At 37.8% G+C, this 20,181-nt stretch overlaps 1 protein-coding gene across 3 annotated transcripts in view; it reads left to right on the top strand.

Annotated features, from left to right (window-relative positions):
• The window catches only part of pcdh19 (protocadherin 19), a 164,559-nt gene that overhangs the window by 46,999 nt on the left and 97,379 nt on the right, over positions 1–20,181 (top strand). For 2 of the 3 annotated variants that reach the window (XM_088343593.1, XM_088343592.1), the window contains one exon: positions 1,451–1,796. In XM_088343593.1, coding sequence (XP_088199719.1) covers positions 1,451–1,796 — 346 coding nt within the window. The remainder of the gene's footprint in view (positions 1–1,450; positions 1,797–20,181) is intronic. The other variant, XM_088343594.1, reaches the window with a different exon arrangement.

The following is a 20,181-nucleotide window of genomic DNA, read 5'->3' as shown; positions in this document are numbered from 1 at the left end:
CTGTTTTTCATATTATATCGTCAGTATCATTTAAAAGAAAATTATCTCAATTTTTATCAGTTTTCTTGCAGTTATGGGATATTTGTTTTTACGACAGAATACCCTCATTTCCGGTAGGTAATTTTACACAAATTGACTTAATTTACATTGTAAACATTCCATAAAGGAAAAAACTAAATTAGTTTAGCAATGATATAAAAAATACTGTATTTTCAAATAATGTAACCATAATAAAATATTCTGTGGAGTAATCTGTTTTAACCAGTACTAGTATTCTTATTGCCTATTTTTGAGATTGCTTAGTGCCAAAAATAATAACTCATTTTAAGTATCGATTTTCTCATTTCACAACCTCTAAACATGATTTTCTACTCTGTAAATGGAAGATATAGTTAGCAAAATTCTTTAATATGTCAGAAAAATAGTATTTTCTATTTTTTTTTACAGGTCTTCATATTTATTTGTATTTTTTTATGTGCGTTTGTATTATTTTTGTCGTCATTTATAATTACTGAAGAGAAAATGTTATACTATGGCAAATGCATATGCAATATCCTCTATTTTTATATTTGATTTAGTTTATTCAGTCCGTTTTTTTTTAGTTTATAACCGTTTGCATTCGTTTTGTAGATATTTGGATTTATTTCTGGTTTATATGTCTTATTTTGATTAAAACATAATTAATATTTACTTATTTTGGTTCAAAATATTTGATATGGCAAATGACACTTGAAATTAATATGTTTCGATAGTTTTATATATTTTTTGCATCATTTTTATATCAATCTTTTAGTATTTTTTACTTATTTTAGTTAAAAATTTGAATATGTCAAACCACACTTACATTTCTTATTCATATTTTAGATTTTTTAATAATTTTTTAAAGTGTGTTATTTATATTAGTACAATTTATTTAATTTATATTCATTTCCAGTTCATTTATTGTCAAAACGTATTTGTATTTATTTTATTTTGCAAAAAAATTATATATGGAAAACGCTACATTAACTACATTATAAATAATTGTATTTTTTTATTGTAGTGTATTTATTTGTTATTTAAATGGTGTTATTTTAGTAAAGAAGTCATTTTTACTTATTATTTTAGAATAAAAAATACATAAATGACTTAATGGTATAACATCTACTACAAAGGAATATTAATCATTAAAAGGGGAGCAAAATAATTTTGATTAGGTACAAAAAAATAAGTTATGTTGGGGGAAAATAGACTAAAAAGACAAGTGATCAGCTTTTTTTCAGTGTAGGAAAAAGAGAAGTATGAGCTTTTTTTTTGTTGATTTCAATTCTTCAGTACCCCCATTTGAGAAGCTCTGCTCTTCGACATACGAGTCCAACCTATTTTTCGGTTCTCGTTCGAGGAAGCTCGCACGTATTTGACTTTGCATATCACCGAAAACCGAGATCACCGCTTTATTGAGTCTGTTCAGTTTCTTCTACTTGCGCAGGGTGGCCGAGTACTCGTACGGCAACCAGAAGAAGTCCAGCAAGAAGAAGAAGCTGAGCAAGAACGACATCCGCTTGGTTCCTCGAGATGTCGAGGAAACGGACAAAATGAACGTGGTGAGTTGCTCCTCGCTCACCTCCTCGCTCAACTACTTCGACTACCACCAGCAGAGCTTGCCGCTGGGCTGCCGGCGCTCGGAGAGCACCTTCCTAAACGTGGAGAACCAGAACTCGCGCAATACCGCGCCCAACCACGCTTATCAGCATCCCTTCAACGGGCAAGCGCACCAGCAGCCGGACCTCATCATCAACGGCATGCCGCTGCCTGAGGTGAGAAAACGTGCACGGTAGTCGCGGAGGATGGCGGATAGGGAAGAATAGCCCAAATGTTTGTTATACGTGCACGGAAATTGGATTTTGGACCGTACCTCTTTACATGGCTGGTGGTAAAAATTAACGGGACCCAATTTTTGTGTCCATGATCTCAGACCTCTTGGCAGTGTTGAGCTTGTTACCAAAAACAGTTATTTACATTCACATCATTTAAAATGTACCTCAGTTACCTCCTACCCAAAAGTAGTGCATTACACCAATGTTCCCTGTAATTTTCCACGGGTCTGAGCGTTCACACAAAGTCGGTGAGCAACGCTTGAAACAACAGTGAGTAACGGCAATCCCAAGTGTGGCAACTAAATCATTCTCAAACATGTCCAAAACTTTTGCTGAGTTTCCGGCATGTAAAATTATTTTTCACTTTTGAGTGAATTGACTCATGTACGATTGCAAAGGTTGCAAGACCTACAAACGTCATTTGTTTTTACAATTCTTTCACAAGATTTCCATTTCTTTTATTCCTGGTATCTTTTGTCGCACAATACTAACATTTTTGGGGGCTTATTTAGTCGGTTGCACCATACAGAACTGTATTTAATTACACTTTTTAGTGGAAGTACAATGTTGGCAACAAGATTCACTTGATATAATTGGAAATTATTTGAATGCAACACAAACTTTTTCCTCTTTTCCCCTGTTTTTTTCTCCTTTTTTTTTAAATTCCTTTTTAAAAATATCTCATTTTTTCTTTGCTGTTACTTTTTTCTTACTTTTTTGTTCTCTAATACCTTTTTCCCTTTATTTGCTTCTTTCTTGTCTTCTGGCTTTTTTTTCTGAATTTTTCCTGCTCTTTCTCTTTTTTCCCTTTTTGTTTTGTTTTTTACTCAGCTTTTCACTACTTGTTCCCCCCCCCCTTCCTTTAAGTCATTTTGTGCACAATTTTACATAATATTTGGTCGTGTAGGGATTAAAGAAGCGAAAACAACCTGAAGAGCCATTTGGGACCCGAAAAAGCCGGTTCTTTTTAATGAGCCGAGCCGAAGAAGCCGGTTCTGGTAAAACTCTACTGACTTTACTCAACTTCGTACTACTTCGACATTGACTTCAAAATACCGCATTTAGAACACAAAGTCAGGGGAACCGTTTAATTTTTTACCTTCATGCACTGTAACTTTGACTTAATAAGCAATTTCAAGCCCTCATTTTTGTGGGCCGGCTAGATTTTCTTGTGCGTGGAAGAGCTCTGGGTAGTGCGCAATTGCGCATACACGCAGCTTAGAGGGAACATTGCATTACTGCTCGCACATTCTCAGCGCACAAGAAAATCTAGCCAGCGCACAAAAATGAGGGCTCAAAATTACAAATTAAGAAGCGACTTAAGTCAAAGTTACAGTGCATGAAGGTAAAAATACACAGGTTCCCCTGACGCTGTGTACTAAATGCGGTATTTTGAAGTCGAGTCGAAGGAGAACGAAGTTGAGTAAAGTTAGTAGAGTTTGTCGGGGAACCGGCTTCTTCGGCTCGGCTCACTAAAAGGAACCGGCTCTTTCAGGTCCTAAACGGCTCTTCGGGTTGTTTTTTCTTCTTTAATCCCAACATGACCAAATATTATGTAAAAATTATGCACAAAATGACTTAAAGGAAGGGGGTAATAGAACAAAAAAGAAAAAAATACCAAAATGAAAAAGTAGTGAAAAGCTTAGAAAAAAAGAAACAAAAGGAAGAAAAAAAAGAAGGAAAAATTCAGAAAAAAGCCAGAAAAAAGAAAAGAAAGAAATGTAGGGAAAAAAGTAAATGGAGAACAAAAGGAAAAAGTAACAGCTCGGAAAAAATATACACAATGAGATTTTTTTTAAAGGAATTTAAAAAAAGTAGAAAAAAAACACGGAAAAAAGAAGAAAAAGTGTGTGTTGCATTCAAATAATTTCCAATTATATCAAGTGAATCTTGTTGCCAACATTGTACCTCCACTAAAAAATGTGATTAAGTACAGTTCTGTATCTTACAACCGACTAAATAAGCCCCCAAAAATGTTAATATTATGCGACAAAATATATCAGGAAATAAATAGAAATGGATATCTTGTGAAAGAATTGTAAGAACAAATGACGTTTGTAGGCTGTACAACCTTTGCAATAGTACATGAGTCGATTCATTCAAAAGAGAAAAATAATTTTGCATTGCCGGAAACTCAGCAAAATTTAACTTGTTGTAAGTTTTGGACATGTTTGATAATGACTTAGTTGCCACACTTGGGATTGCTGTTGCTCACTGTTGTTTCAAGCGCTGCTCACCGACTTTGTGTGAACGCTCAGACCCGTGGAAAATTACAGGGAACATTGGTTGTTTGGTTATTTATTTATACATGTACTTTTACATATAGTGAAACAGGTCCTCCATAAACAATCCCCGATCCCAATCCGACTATTCCCTGCACGTAAAGCGCGTTTTGACTTAAAAACCCCACATGTTGTTTTTCCGCTTCCCTCATCACCAAATTGTGTTAAAGATCTGCCCGATAGCCGTTCGAGCGGTACCGCGAGATGCTGCTTGACACATTTCGACATTTTCCAGTTGCGCTGATATTTAGCGCTCCATCACGGCGAGGACGACGCTGTCATATGAAATGTCCGCCCGTCACTGATGGAAGGTTAAGCTATTTGAAATGGCGTCTGTGACCGTTTGCCAGTACATCCGTGTGAAACCTTCAAGGCGTTTTATTTTGAAGTTGACCCCAGGCCGAAAGCATTTTCACCAGGAAAAACCTGAAAGGAACGACCGGCTCTCCTTTTTTCATACGTGTTCTTTCGAGGGGCGATGACGTATCGATCCGCCCAATCAGCTCCACCACGTGTGATTTCAGGTAGAGGCGGAAAGAATAATCATGGGCTTAAATTGCCTGCCCGCCGTTCATTTGGTGGAGCGGGCGTGCAGAGCGAGTGCGTGGTTGCCGGGTGCAGCCAGCCATTGAATTCTCCTGACATAGCGCAAGCAGAGCACACGAGCTCTGATGAGGAAAAAAGGGTTTGAGCTGTCGGCCTATGCAGAAGCAGCTGATCTTTATTTCATCGATTTTCTCTTCGTATTAAAAGCTTCGTTGGTTTCCTTGTGCAACACGGCTCTTTGTCGTCATGACCCACTTCTTCTTCCACAACAGTTCTGTGAGCGATTGTGAATATCAGGGTTGGGTAGGGTTACTTTAACTGGATTACTTTCAATGACTTTTGGATGACTCCAATACCAAATATGCTAATAAAAGACAAAAGAAACTAAATAGGAATCAAATGATGACTCACAACACGTGGTAAGCTTTCTCTCCTGGCTTTGATCTCTTTGATCTCTGGCAAAACTAACATAAAATGCGACAGAAACAAAATTAAAATAAATCCAAACAGCTTGCCAACATCATCAACTTCCAGCCTAGAGAAATGTTCTTGTAAGATAATAGCTTAGCGCGCACACCGACATATAAACGGGGAGAAATTTCGACATGTTGTTTAGCGTGGGGCAACAAACGGATTAAAAACAACATCCTTTTGTTGGATTTTTGGAGTTAAGAAATGTGTCACAGCGCATTTAGTCATAATTGTTAGGGTTCTTGATTGATACATTTTTTTATTGTTTCTGTCATTGTTTTCTCCTCCACCTATTTAGTTGTAATTAATGGACCTCATGATTTTTCATTTACCTTATTTACCCGCATATGATGCCATCTTATCGCATTATGACTCATTATGATGTGCAGCAAAAGTCAATGAAACACACTAAATCGCAGTCAAATGAGATGTTTTCCCTCGCAATCACAATCAGGACAGCGCTGTTGACTAAATAGATGAGGACCAGGGTTGGGTAGGGTTACTTTAACTGGATTACTTTCAATGACTTTTGGATGACTCCCATACCAAATATGCTAATAAAAGACAAAAGAAACTAAATAGGAATAAAATGATGACTCACAACACGTGGTAAGCTTTCTCTCCTGGCTTTGATCTCTTTGATCTCCGGCAAAACGAACATCAAATGCGACAGAAACAAAATGAAAATAAATCCAAACAGCTTGCCAACATCATCAACTTCCAGCCTAGAGAAATGTTCTGGTAAGATAACAGCTTAGCGCGCACACCGACATATAAACAGGGACAAATTTCGACATGTTGTTTAGCGTGGGGCAACAAACGGATTAAAAACAACATCCTTTTGTTGGATTTTTGGAGTTAAGAAATGTGTCACAGCGCATTTAGTCATAATTGTTAGGGTTCTTGATTGATACATTTTTTTATTGTTTCTGTCATTGTTTTCTCCTCCACCTATTTAGTTTTAATTAATGGACCTCATGATTTTTCATTTACCTTATTTACCCGCATATGATCCCATCTTATCGCATTATGACTCATTATGATGTGCAGCAAAAGTCAATGAAACACACTAAATCGCAGTCAAATGAAATGTTTTCTCGCGCAATCACAATCAGGACAGCGCTGTTGACTAAATAGATGAGGACCAGGGTTGGGTAGGGTTACTTTAACTGGATTACTTTCAATTACTTTTGGATTACTCCAATACCAAATATGCTAATAAAAGACAAAGGAAACTAAATATGAATAAAATGATGACTCACAACACGTGGTAAGCTTTCTCTCCTGGTTTTGATCTCCGGCAAAACTAACATAAAATGCGACAGAAACAAAATGAAAATAAATCCAAACAGCTTGCCAACATCATTTTTGCCGTTCCATGTATTCCGTTATCCCCAAACCTGCACACAATTGAGTAATTTTATTGACATTTAGTTTCTTTTGTCTTTTATTAGCATATTTGGAATTGGAGTAATCCAAAAGTAATTGAAAGTAATCCAGTTAAAGTAACCCTACCCAACCCTGGTGAATATCAACCGTTGTCTTCCGACGTTGTTTTGTGAAAACACTCCGGAAAAGGTCCCGGGTCTGCATAATGGAAGTTCATACATTTAAAGTTTAGTAGACACTCAAAATAAGGCGAGAAGACATCAAATGTCAGCCCAAACGTCAGATAAGCAATTCCGACCTCTTCTAAAAGCCCTCCCTTGAGGCTGCTTTTATAAAATTATCTAGGTTTCAAAAAACGGGGCTGTACAAATACATGTGACATGGCTTGACTTGACAGTGCATAATAGTTAAACAGCAAATTGTGCAGGTGTCCGATATCAAAAACAGAATAAATCAGTAGCCCATGAGTGCCAAAATGCATTAAATAAAACAACATAAATAACATAACATACAATAGAACCCCAGGATACGACATTAATATGTTCAGAAGGGAATTTGCCATATAGCGGGAGATTAAAACATAATAATTAAATCTGAACCCCGGGTACCCCAGACCTAAACATTAAAATGACAACGTACTACTGTATATAGTAAGCATTACTTTCATTTACATGATCAAATGGCATTATAAATAAATATGCATTTAAAGGAAAATAGATGTTCTTGACCTTTGCTGTCATGTGTTTTGGGCTAGTCCAGTAGAGTAGCGGGTGGATGCAGAAGGGGATGACTGGTAGCAACGGTCGTTTAAAATGAAACTAGTTCATCAGAAGCTTTGTTTCCTTGCTTATCCCAGCTTTGCTTCCCCACTTAGCATCCCTGGAGGCCTTGGGACCCTTATTGAATAACTTAGCAAGGGTAGCAATTATGGTGAAATTTCTCATATTTACTGATAATCACCTTCTTCGTTTCTTTTGTTATCATGTTTTTGCTTCTTCTTTTAGCATCACTGCAAGCATTTGGAACCATATAGAATAAACAGAATACAAAGAATACAAAAAAACCATGAGATTCTGACCTGAATGAAAGAGAGAGGAAGGCATAATGGGAATTAGTTCCGCCCAAAAAATATCGGCATATTAATTATGTCTGACACAAGCCAACCACAGAAAAACATCTGGACAGCCATGTTGTTAATTATACACTTTTTAGTGAATCTATTCTTAAGAATATATATATTTTTCAATTTATTAACTCTTGACACTTTCGAGCTTCCATACCGCACGGCCTACCGGGCAAGGTTTATTGATGGCTCCAATCTCTATTTGACATTCATAGAGAGGAAGGTGGGGTGTTAAGGGTCTTAGCACAAGAAGCACGGAATGGAAATTGATGTATCGAGCAGATGATCCAGAGATGTTCAGGCACCTATGGATCCGGAGAGGTCAATGAGACCTACTTTCAGGTTGGCTGATTTACCGTCTAACTCGGTTCTGACGCAGCTCTTGAAGAAGATAGGGAATCCGAAATGAGACTTGCGGCTGTTTGGTGGTTTGGTTGCAGGCATTAACCGGATTGGAAACGGAATATTGGATTTCTGGAGAAAAACTACGTATGTATGGTGTTTGTGAATATTCCTATTACGAGGGTGAAACTTGAGCGACGTGTTTACGCATTTCATTTTTTGTATTAATTCAAGGATGATTTCTTTCATGTCTCTTATCAAATTCAACAAAGTACCATGCTTATTTGCTTTTGCTTTAAAAGTAAGCTCCATTGCTGCAATAGGTGTGTTCGTACATGGCGAGCCCAGAGCATAGATGTACACTATATATGGATGGATACAACTGTGGGGAAAGGAAATAAAATGGAAATGTTATGGGAGGAATCAATCAGCAAACATTAGGCTTTTTTTTAACAAGTACGCCGCAGTTTGTTTGCATCATCTAGCCCTGTACTACACAGTTCTTAAGGTCATAGGTGAACAGATTCCTTGACGTGTACTACGTTAGGGTATATTAGAGATGGATGGGTGGATAATTTCTTAGATAGGTAGAAAGATGGTTCCATAGATAGATTGATGGCGGCTATAACTCAAAAACCGGATTGGTGTTTGGCCACTGAATCGTTGAAGTACTGACATTTTTTCCTACCATAAATCATGATCATGATCAAAGCCAGGAGAGAAAGCCTACCACGTGTTGTGAGTCATCATTTTATTCTTATTTAGTTTATTTTGTCTTTTATTAGCATATTTGGTATTGGAGTAATCCAGAAGTAATTGAAAGTAATCCAGTTAAAGTAACCCTACCCAACCCTGATTGTCATTGTTACAAAATGGGTTGAACATATTGTAACAACGAAATTGGACATGGCACTCCAGTATCACATTTAACAGTGAGGAAACAGAGAAAATAAAGGAACAAACAAAGTATAAAAAAGTTAACTCTCAATTAAAGGATAAAAATGTGTTCATCATAAACTTTGAACACCCACACCACAACATAGACTTGGTTTGAATGACTCAATAGTAATAATAATAGTAATAGTAACTGTGTCCAGAACCAGAACTGGATAAGGACCCAAACGCGTGGTGTTTCTCACACAAGCATATTATTTTACAGGAAATGGGGAGTCATGCACGTTAGGCAGCAGTCTGGCGAGAAATGATAGGAAGCCAGAGGAGAGATCGATACTAATCGCCCGAGTAGATATCGGACAGATGGAGTCTATACCGGACAGGATGGGACAGACAGGATAGATAATGAAACAGGATATCGAAATAAAACAGGAGAAACTAGACGGGAACGAAAACTGGAGCGAATAATAAACAGGACGAATATAGATGGAACCAAACTGGAAATCGATATCAAACAGGACAAAATGAACGGGAACAATACCGGACAGGAAATACCACAGGAAACAGGACAGAGTCAGAAACCACGTCTTGCGGGGCAGAGGTTTGTTGACTGACTGACAAACGAAGAGAGAGCGCACTGAGCTAAAATAGACAGAAAGCCAATCTGTCAACGAGCCTGTTCAAACCATTTAATGTACTTTTTAGCAGCTGTTCGTTAGCAGACACTCAGTTTTCTTGTTTTTCCCAATCATATTTTTTCAACTTGATTTCTTTTCTCACTGTTTCTTCTTTTGTTTCCCCTTTATCACTAACTTCCGAAAGACTTGTTGTTATCGTGCCAAAAAGGACATAAAACGCATAAAGTCTTGATAAATTCTTAACATGTGTTGTCGTACTGACCGTGTCTCTTGAGGTGATGCTAACTGATCAGGCTAGCGTAGCCAAGATGGCTGCTCATTACGAATACCGATTTTTTTTAATTTGATAGCCAAGATACAATATACTTTGTAGCCAGTATTGCTCTTCATAGAACCAAATTCTAGTTCCATTTCTTTTGAACTTAAAAAGGCCGTAAGAAAGCAAAATCAAAATCCTTCCTATTTAATCACACAGACTTTAATCGACGTCGTATTTTGGCAGTTCGTCATCAGAATCTAAACGAAAAACCTCCGTATTGGCTTGATAACGCTCGGAAACGGCCTTATGTTCTGTTAATGGCTCTCATCCGACAGTAACTCTAATCTTCATCCAATAAAAAAAAAAAAAAAAAAAGAACATCAGCCTGGCTGCCGAAGCATCCCTTCCTCTGTGTCTTAATCATTCAATAAAAGCACATTTGCTAGCGGATTAGCTCAGCCTTGATTCACCCTGGCTAATGAAAAAGTAAAGAGTTGGACAAATGAGCTTCGATTGATTGCGATAATCTTCTATGCAAAGCTCGGAGCCGCCTGCAGAACCGGTTCAGGGGCGCCAATGCCAGGTGTCTCGGCCCGTCTTGTCTCCGAGACATTTGATTGGCTGCTCTGCGGACGGGAACTGCTTAGCACGCAGCGTCCGTCTCCTGAAGTTGACAAGCGTCCCTTTGAGATGGCTAAGCCAAGCCCCCCGTGACTGGTAGATGCCTCGGAGACCGCATTTTAACCTCCGACCGCATTTCCCTCGCCGTCAGAAATGTCACCTTTGAATAAGGACGGCGCGTTTTGGTCATCTTTGATTTCGGAATGAGTGATACATAATACAGTGGACCTCCGGGATACGACATTATTCCGTTCTCAAGTGAGAATCGTAAAGTAAAATTGCAGTCATGTGGGTTAGAAACCTATGGTGAATCGTTTGGAATCCCCACTAATCCAGATAAAAACATAAAAATAACAAAGAAAGTTGTATCAACACAGCCCAAAAGATCACTAGCTGCTCTCTGCCCAGTCTAGAGGTCATTTCTGTCTTGCGATGCCGCAAGAGACCCATCAACATTGGTTACACCATTTTGACCTGTTGCCTTCTGGTAGGCGCTACAGGTCTCTTAAATCAAGGACTTAACAGACTCTGAGAGAGTCTCTTCCCCAGGGCTATAAACACCCTACTACGCTGTTGTACTATAATATAATAATACAGTAGATCCCCTTGATACAATTACAATTCTGAAGTAGGGATTGCAAATAAATTATGGTATAGCATGGGAGAGAAACTACAACATGAATCCGCTCTGAATTGGTAATCGCAAAGAGAAATTTCTGTATACTGAGAGATATAAACCTTTGGTAATTGGCTTTAAATCCCTGGTACCCCAGAAAAAAAATTATAAAACATATACAGTAGTATGTAGTAAGTGCTACTTATATGTGATAAACATGTATATGATTAAAATACATTTTAAATACATATGAAAGAAAAATCAAATTGATTTACTTTTGGTGAGAAGTGGTTAGAGCTGGTCAAGTGGAGTTCTGGGTGGATGCTGACTTGCAATGATTGTCACGCCCTTTGAAGATTTGCTTGTCTTAGTCGCCTCCATATTTTGCTATGGTCTATTGGTTCCTGCCATATTCCTTGGCAAGGTTAGTGATTTATATGCCTTCTTTATACTTATTGAAAATCATAATCCTTGTTACCATAGTCCTCATGTTTTCTCTTCGCTTTTTGGCATTACTGAAAGCCTTTGCAAATCAGTGATGAAATACTGTATTTTCTCTATTGTATTTATTCAAAGTCCTTAAAAAGCCTTCTAAACCTGGAGGAAAATAAAGAAAGGCATAGTGGGAGGGATTTCAGACACATCATTGGTATTCACATGATGCCCCGACGCAAACCATTAGCAGACCACCAGAAGAATAACATTTTATTTGATATCGACCAATAGCAGACAGGCATCCCAGCAATTCGTCATTTGCAGGACCAGAGTTATACGTTTTTGGACGAGCAAAATAATTAGTAATTTATATCGTATAGTGGGGGAAATGCCATTGAGAGGGGCTGAACAACATCTTATTCCACACTGTAAAGCAGGGGTCGGGGATGTTTTCGACCCAATGAGCTATAAAAGCAAACATTTTTGGATTTTATTTTTTTGTGGGGAGAGAGATAGAGAAACACACCATATATTTTTTGTTACTTGTGTTGAGGCTAACTTTGTAATATTTGTCCTAAATAATGGGTTCAAAACAAGGTGCAAGCAAAGTTCTTTGGGAGAAATGTCACAAAATACTGCAAACACGGAAAATAACTATTCACCTTCAATGCAGACGGCGCTGGGCAAAGGAGAAAGTGACTCCTGTTCTATCTATGTCTCCGCCTGCTCAGCCAATCAAATTGCTCTAGGTGCTTTGCTAGAGCTTCTGGGTAAAACGTTGGTTTTGGGTTAAATCTTGTCCTGTGAGTTTTCATCTTAAGTGTCTCAACAGTGGAGGTAAATTGTTAAGTGAGCTTCCATATGAATGATTATTTAGTCCTATTTTCGATCTGAGACATATGTACTCATGTTAAGAACCATTATCCCCTGCTGAATGAAACTAAATATGAATAAAGTTAGTAATTTTTGTGCAGGCTTGGAGAGTAACGGAATACATGGAACAGCAAAAATGATGTTGGCAAGCTGTTTGGATTTATTTTCATTTTGTTTCTGTCACATTTGATGTTAGTTTTGCCGGAGATCAAAGAGATCAAAGCCAGGAGAGAAAGCTTACCACGTGTTGTGAGTCATCATTTTATTCATATTTAGTTTCTTATGTCTTTTATTAGCGTACAGTGGGACCTCGGTACTTCGCGCTTCGAAGTTCGCGGGTTCAGAGCTTCGAGGGCCTAAAAAATAATAATAATAAAATATATATATATATATATATATATATATTTTTTTTTAAAGCATTTTTGAAGGGGCGTCGCTACTTCGTGGTTCCACGTTCGCGGACTCAGAGCTTCGCAGGTCTAAATAATAATTATAATAAAATAAAATAATTAAAAAAAAAAAGAAAAAGGGGCGCCGCTACTTCGCTAATTTTCACTTTTCGCTGGTGGTTTTGGTCCCCATTAACCGCGATAACCGAGGGATTACTGTATTTGGTATTGGAGTAATCCAAAAGTAATTGAAAGTAATCAAGTTAAAGTAATCCTACCCAACCCTGGGTATATGTGTAAGAAAATACAGTATCATGGAGAAATAATTCGTACTCTATGTTGTATGACAGGGGTCGGGAACCTATGGCTCGTGACCCATATATGGCTCTTTCTATGAATATCTATGGCTCAGAGACAAATTTGATTGCATGCAAAATTTCTCCATCTTGTTCGAAACTTGAATTGTTCATCCTATTCAGGTACACGCAAATCCAATCCAAAGCTAAGTGTCTGACGTTACTTCGCAGTATATATAGGGCACGTTTTTCACTACAATTTACAGTCAAGGTGTCACACAAAAAAGGGGGGAAAAAACTCGTTTTGGCTGTACAACGCTAAAGAATCCTTTATATAAAAGTTCACTATATAATCTGTGTTCAGTGTTCAGATACCTTATGATGAATCCACAGAACACACTGTAAATACGCCAAAACACCGGAAGAGAACTTAGTCTTTTGATTGGGTGAGTGGGAGGGTTGGGTGGAGCCATGCAAAACGCGCAAGCACTCCCTCCCATCTCTCGCCCTACGCCATCTGCGCCAAAAGTGAGCTCATCAGGCTCCCTATTTGCAGAATGTTGTGACGTTTTTACACAATAACTGCTTGTATCTGGTTTTGAAACCAATATGTATGAAAAAAAGGGTCAAAAGGAGTTTAACCGATCTTGAGTAATTGCAAGAAAGAGACAAGTTTAAAGTGGTATGTTTGTTGATTTTGGGACAGGGGCTCTGGCATTATTCTCTTTTCATATTTTTTATCAAATCATCAAAAATAAATGTGCTGAAGACTAAGCTTTTGTCTGGGGTGCGGGTTTAGCAATTTTGTAAATTTGTCTCATAATATATGGTGTGGCTCTTTCCCAAAATAAAATTAATATTTTTTGCTTTTATGGCTCTTTGAGTCAAAAAGGTTCCCGACCCCTGTTGTATGATAAAGAAAATACTGTAAAGAGGGGCAGAAAACGATCTAACTCCACCCTGTTAAGTGAAAACGTCACAAAACGGGGAAGCCGTATCCCGGGGGTCTACCGCAACTCCACTTACATTGTTTACATACGCCGGCCGATTCCGAAAGACACAAATCCATATTTAAACACAGACCAAGATAACAATGACAGGTCTCCCCGAAGGCCTCATAGCTGAGCTACCGAGCATTGTTTCCTCTCCGGTATAGCGTTGACGGTATATAATGCCCACCTACCCACCGCCGTCCATTGTTTTGAAGCACGTCAGCCGCCGTATATTTATTCGAGCAGCTCCGGATAAGAATACTCTCAGGAACATAAAACCATTTTCTACAGCTTAATTATACTTTATCACTCGCTCTGAGAGACAATTATACGGGAAAGGAATGGCCTTTGGCTACAAATGTTTTCTTTTTTTTTGAATATGTTAGAAGTCTTCTTACACCTGTGATTCGATGTAATGAGCACGTAGCAGGAAGATAAGTTATTCCTACTGTATTGATTCATCTCAGCCAGGTGTTTTTTTTTTTTTTTCCCGCTTTCCTATTTTGCCCTGGCAATTAATGAGGGAGGGTGACAAATGAAGCAGAAAGTAGGACTTCGCTAGCCAACTGATAATCAATATCGGTCTCACTCACCGTGCGGCATTCTATGCGATTTACGGCGCTTGTATTTTCATTTTAGAGGGAATTACGAGTCGTGCGTTATGGTTATTTGATTGGGGGATTTTGTTTTGGTAGAGGTAAGATTGGACCTAAACAATCCAACCCGAGTTATCAGATTTTATTTGTGGGGGATGGGCTTCTCTATTTATTGCATTTTTTTTTCTACTAATTGTCCACCCGTTATTGTTCTTTGTTTCTATTTCTTTGTGGCGCGCGGTGAAGGATCTGCGCAATCGATTCAGTCTCCTCTCGAGCAAAAGAAGGTTAGGGATTTGGGTTAGGGGAAAGGATTAGGGTTCGGGGAAGAGTTAGGGTTAGTATTAGGGGAAAATTTACTGTTACGCTTATATAATAAAAGAATAAAGATTAAAAATTGTGTTGCAAAAGAAGGGGACTGAATCCATTCTCCATAGCGTGACAGGTTCCCTTCTTCGACCCGTGTCTTCCTTTGGTCCTTCCTTCCTTTTCCATTTGCCCCTTCTTTCCATCATCCCGTCTTTCTGTCTTTCGTCTTCCCTGTCTTTCTTTCCCTCTTTCTTTTTTGAATTATTTCTTTTTTCTTTCTTTTTTCTTGCTTTCTCTTTCTCTTTCTTTCCTGCTTTCTCTCTCTCCCTCTTGCTTTCTCTCCTTCCTCCCTCACTTTTTTTCTTCCTCTCTGTTGCTTTCTCTTTGTTTCTTTCTTTGTTTCTATTTCTTAGTGGCGCACGGTGGAGGATCTGCGCAATTGATTCAGTCTCCTCTCGAGCCTAGCAACGTAGGCTGTGCTGCAAAGGAAGGTTAGGGTTATCGATTAGGGTTGGGGATTAGGGTTCGGGGAAAAATTTGTTTTAGTATTAGGGTAAAATTTACTGTTACGCTCTTATAATAAAAAAATAAAAAAATAAAAAAATAAAAATTGTGCTGCAAAAGAAGGGGACTGTATCCATTCTCCATAGCGTAACAGGTTTTATCTAATTCCCTTCCTCGTCCTGTGTCTTCCTTTGGTCTTTCCTTCCTTTTTCATTCACCCCTTCTTTTCATCTTTCTGTCTTTTCTGTCTTTCGTCTTCCCTGTCTTTCTTTCCCTCTTTCTTTTTTTGGTTCCTTTCTTTCTTTATTTTCTTGCTTTCTCTCCTTTTTTCTTGCTTTCTTTCTTGCTTTCTCTCCTTCTTTCTTGCTTTCTCTTTCTTTCTTGCTTTCTCTCTCTCCTTGTTGTCTTTCCTCCTTGCTTTCTCTCCTTCCTCCCTCACTTTCTTTCTTCCTCTCTGTTGTTTTCTTTTTGTTTCTTTCTTGCTTTCTTCCTTTTTTCACTCTATCATCTCTTGTCTTCCTTCCTTCCTTACCTTCTTGCTTCCTTCTGTCATCCCCCACTTCTATTTCTTATTTCCTACCTTCCTTCAATCCTCCCCCACCTTTATTTCTTATTTTTTTCCCTTATTTCCTTCTTTCTTTCCTTCCTTCCTTCCCCCAATTAGTGCCAATTCAGTTCACTGCAGTTTGTCCTTAGCAAAGGTCCACACCCTACCGCGTTCTATTTTTTTTTCCCTTTCTATAAAACTTGGCCTTCAATTGAATACACAGTACTATTATTTGAACCCCCCTAACCATTTCCCACTCCCACAATAGTCGAAAATGTCACATTTCTTATGTTGGAATGGATTATGTCGTACTTTGGAGATAAAAATGACTTCACTGTATCCAACAACACAGATGGCGGCATTAAGTGAAGACGGTCCTCTCGGTGGATTTTACACTGCCTGCGAAATTTTATTCAGTAGTTACCACCATTATTTTCTTTTTATCCAGTTTTGTTGAAAACCTCTGAAAAGGAGGACATGGGGATGTTTTTTGTACTAAGCATTGTTCAAAATAATGGATGTAATGAAGAGTTGACATTAGTCACACACTGGCGTGAATGACTCGGAAGACCGTGAGAACTTTTGAGGAGAAGTTCTCGGATCCTTCTGTCTAAATGGAGTGAAGGAAATGGACATTGTAATGATGTTTATCACTTAGGAACAGGACATCATTACGCACCTTGTTAAGCGCCCCAAGCAATCCTGCACGGACGTAATTACCCATTTGAATGAGTATCCAGAGGTTTTTTTTTTCTCTCTTTTTTTCTCAACCCGCTTTTAATTTCTCAAATTAAACTCTCAGACATAAATATGCCACTTCTTGTTTCCATTCTTGGAAATCATCGGACTGTCTGGAGTCCCAGCAGAGCACATGAATATACAAATGTTTAACATTAAGCGCATCATCATCGGCATTGTTTGCTATAACGCTTTATTAAGCATTGAAGAAAAAAAATGGAGGACTCTTGGAGGGAATTACCGGAAAATAAATTGCTCTTGTACCGCCCCTGAGAATGGAAAGCATTTGTAAAAGAGGAGTAAAGGTCAGCTTGCATATGTAAACACAAAAAAAAGTTTTGCAGCAGCCTGGGGAGGAATACTTGTGTGTTCGGACTTATTTTTTGATTTCTTTTCTTGCCAATGTTTTTTTTCTTCCAAGTGCAATAAATAGCATTATTTAATATCACTCTAAAAACTGAGTATGCGCATCATATGGCAACAAAATACCTTAATAGTCGAAAGACCATAATAATAACATAATACATTTAGATTCTATTTTTGATTAAAAAAGGCTATTTTTAATATTTCACCAGGTACATTTGGTTTTTTTAATACATTGTTTTGTTTGAGCCTGTCAAAATATTAGTCTATATATATATATATATATATATATATATATATATATATATATATATATTTAATCTCAATGAATTGAGCAAAACGTAGCTTAAAACGAGCAATGTTGAATCTCTTTCAGGGCATTTATTATTTTTGTCTCATTTTAGTGATAAAAGAAATTATATGTAACATATATATATATATATATATATATATATATATATATATATATATATATGTATATATATGTATATACAGATACAGACGCTACCCTACCTACAGTTGCTTCAGTGCTAGATTTTGTATGTTTAAGGTTTATATAAGCATGTTTAAGGCTTGTAAACGTAACCTGTATTGTTTTGTACTAAAAAATAAACATTTCATAAAATTATATGCTCTATAAAGATAAATGAAGTTGAGTTTAACTTACTTTTGGAAGATAATCTTCAAGTGATCCTCCTCCATGGTAGAGAGTGGCCGAAAAAAAGCGACCATTTTCTCAACCGCGTCAAGCTTTCTTGTTCCACTTTAGTTTAAGAAGAAACGGCTTGCCTCTTTACACTTTACACCAATCATATTGAATGGATGCACGAGATATTAAACATTAAAAATGTCAATGTTCTTAGCGCGCTGGAGATACAGTATAGAATGTTTACAGACAAACTAGGAAGAGGAAGCGGATATCTTCTTTGGAGTGGGTGCTGGGTGAGCTCTCACAGCGTCACCACTCGCCGATAGCGGCTGAAATACAGTACTGTCCTCTTGTCGGAAAAAGTTGCACACAATACAAAATCTAACTTAACGGAAATTTCTGGATTTTTCGACAGCTCGAAAAAATGTTTGTATCTACCGTTTTTCGTTTGTCGAATGGTTGTAAGGAGGGGAGCGTCTGTGTATATATAATACATATGCTTTTTTTTTTACTATGAATTATTTTAATTTTGGTTTTATTATATTTTTATATTTGTATTTTTCTCATCAGATATTCATGTGTTTAGCATTTACAAATAAAAATTATGCAATGTAACCCAAAGTCAGTCATGCAGCTTTCTTTGGGTGACTAAAATGGTGCTATATTACCAGTTATGGTTCTGTAAAATTTTGGGTGGCTCTGCTTTTTTAGATTTGTTTTCCAATTTCATCAGCCAACTAAAACCTCTTTAGACTACACATATTTTCGTCTAATACCTCCAACAATTTTTGCATTTTTTTCTTTTTTTTTCTTTCTTTTTTTGCTTCTGCATATATTTCCAGGAGAAAACCATTGACATGTATCCTTCTCAACGTTTAAAAAAATGCCAGTTAGTATTTTTCTACCTCATTTCAACCGGAATGACGAATGAGGTTATCATGGCAAATATCGCCAGGCGAGTTAATGCTTTGTTGTAGCAATATTTCTTGCAACAAAATGGCTTCTTTTTTTTTAAATTTCCTTCCCCACAACTTAAAAACACGCACACATTTATTTAACAGTTGCCGTGAATGAAAAGTTCCTGACACTGGGGAAGAGTGACCTTTTCGCGTGGCCTAAAACAAGGAGGTAGCGGGAGGACGTTAGTTAGCATCCCGCCTTCCTTGCCAGATGAAATGTCAACTTCTGCATGCATTATCGGAGAAAAGTAAGTAGGGAGACTTGTCAAACAATTTGCTGGTATAGGGGGAATAAACTCGACTGCATCGGCCTCGCCGCTGTAAAACTATTTTGGCTAGAGATGTTCACATTATGAGTTTTGTTTCTATTAAATTTGTACACAAAACACAAGCAATATATGACTCATTTTCTATTCATCCATTATCTGCACTGCTTATCCTCAGTAGGGTCGCGGGGGTGCTGGAGCCCATCCCAGCTATCTTCGGGCAGTGGGCAGGGGACACCCTGAACTGGTTGCCAGCCAGTCGCAGGGCACACAGGGACAGACAATTATTCATTCACAACTAGGGACACTTTGGACCGGCCAATTAACCTAACATGATTGTTTTTGGAATGTGGGAGCAAACCGGAGTTCCCGGAGGAAACCCACGCAAGCAAGGGGAGAACATGCAAACTCTGCACAGGAAGTCCAGTAGCTGGATGGTAAATTGCAATGGTCTCATGACCTCAGAACTGTGCCGCACACGCGCTAACCACTGTCCCACTGTGCTGCCCATGACTTATTTTAAGAAACAATAATTTGTAGGTGTTTCTATTCAAATTTCTTTTGGTTCTTGTGTCCCCGAAAAATCCTAGAGCAGGGGTCAACAACATATGCTCTTGGGAGCGAGGTAGCAACCTAAGACCACCTAGGTAGCCCACAGACTAGTTCTCAAAATGGCTCGCCAGTGATGTTCTAAGAACCTTTTTTCTGGTTGACTTCTAATAAACATGAATAAATACAATCCGGTTATAACATAGTAATAATATAGTAATAACTTAATTTTGAAATGCATCCAACACTGGTAGCCCTTCGAGCTAATCAGTTGGTGAACTCTGCCCTAGAGAAAACAACAAAAGACCTTGAGATTTTCTAGGAGGTGTGGCAAATCCTATGCAGTCTTTTCATACAAATCACTAACTTCTTTGGCTGCTTTAACATTGTTCAAGCAGTACAAACACACCTCGCACTACGTATTTTTCAGACAGGAAGGTGGCTTTCTCCAAGTCCACCAAAAATCGGGCTTAATTCCATATACATAATTCCAAACATAATCCCCAAACCATTTAGTAGTTTTAGGTTGGCTTCCACAAAAAGAACGCTGATTTTTAAGATTCCATTATATATGTACAGGGTTGGGTAGGGTTGCTTTAACTTGATTGCTTTCAATTACTTTTGGATTACTCCAATACCAAATATGCTAATAAAAGACAAAATAAACTAAATATGAATA

Source organism: Urocampus carinirostris, chromosome 9 (assembly GCF_059441175.1).
Source record: "Urocampus carinirostris isolate Australia breed hairy pipefish chromosome 9, RoL_Ucar_1.0, whole genome shotgun sequence".
Taxonomy (NCBI): Eukaryota; Metazoa; Chordata; class Actinopteri; order Syngnathiformes; family Syngnathidae; genus Urocampus; species Urocampus carinirostris.
The sequence above is the reverse complement of the archived record's forward strand: the minus strand, read 5'-3'. Positions and strand labels throughout refer to the sequence as shown.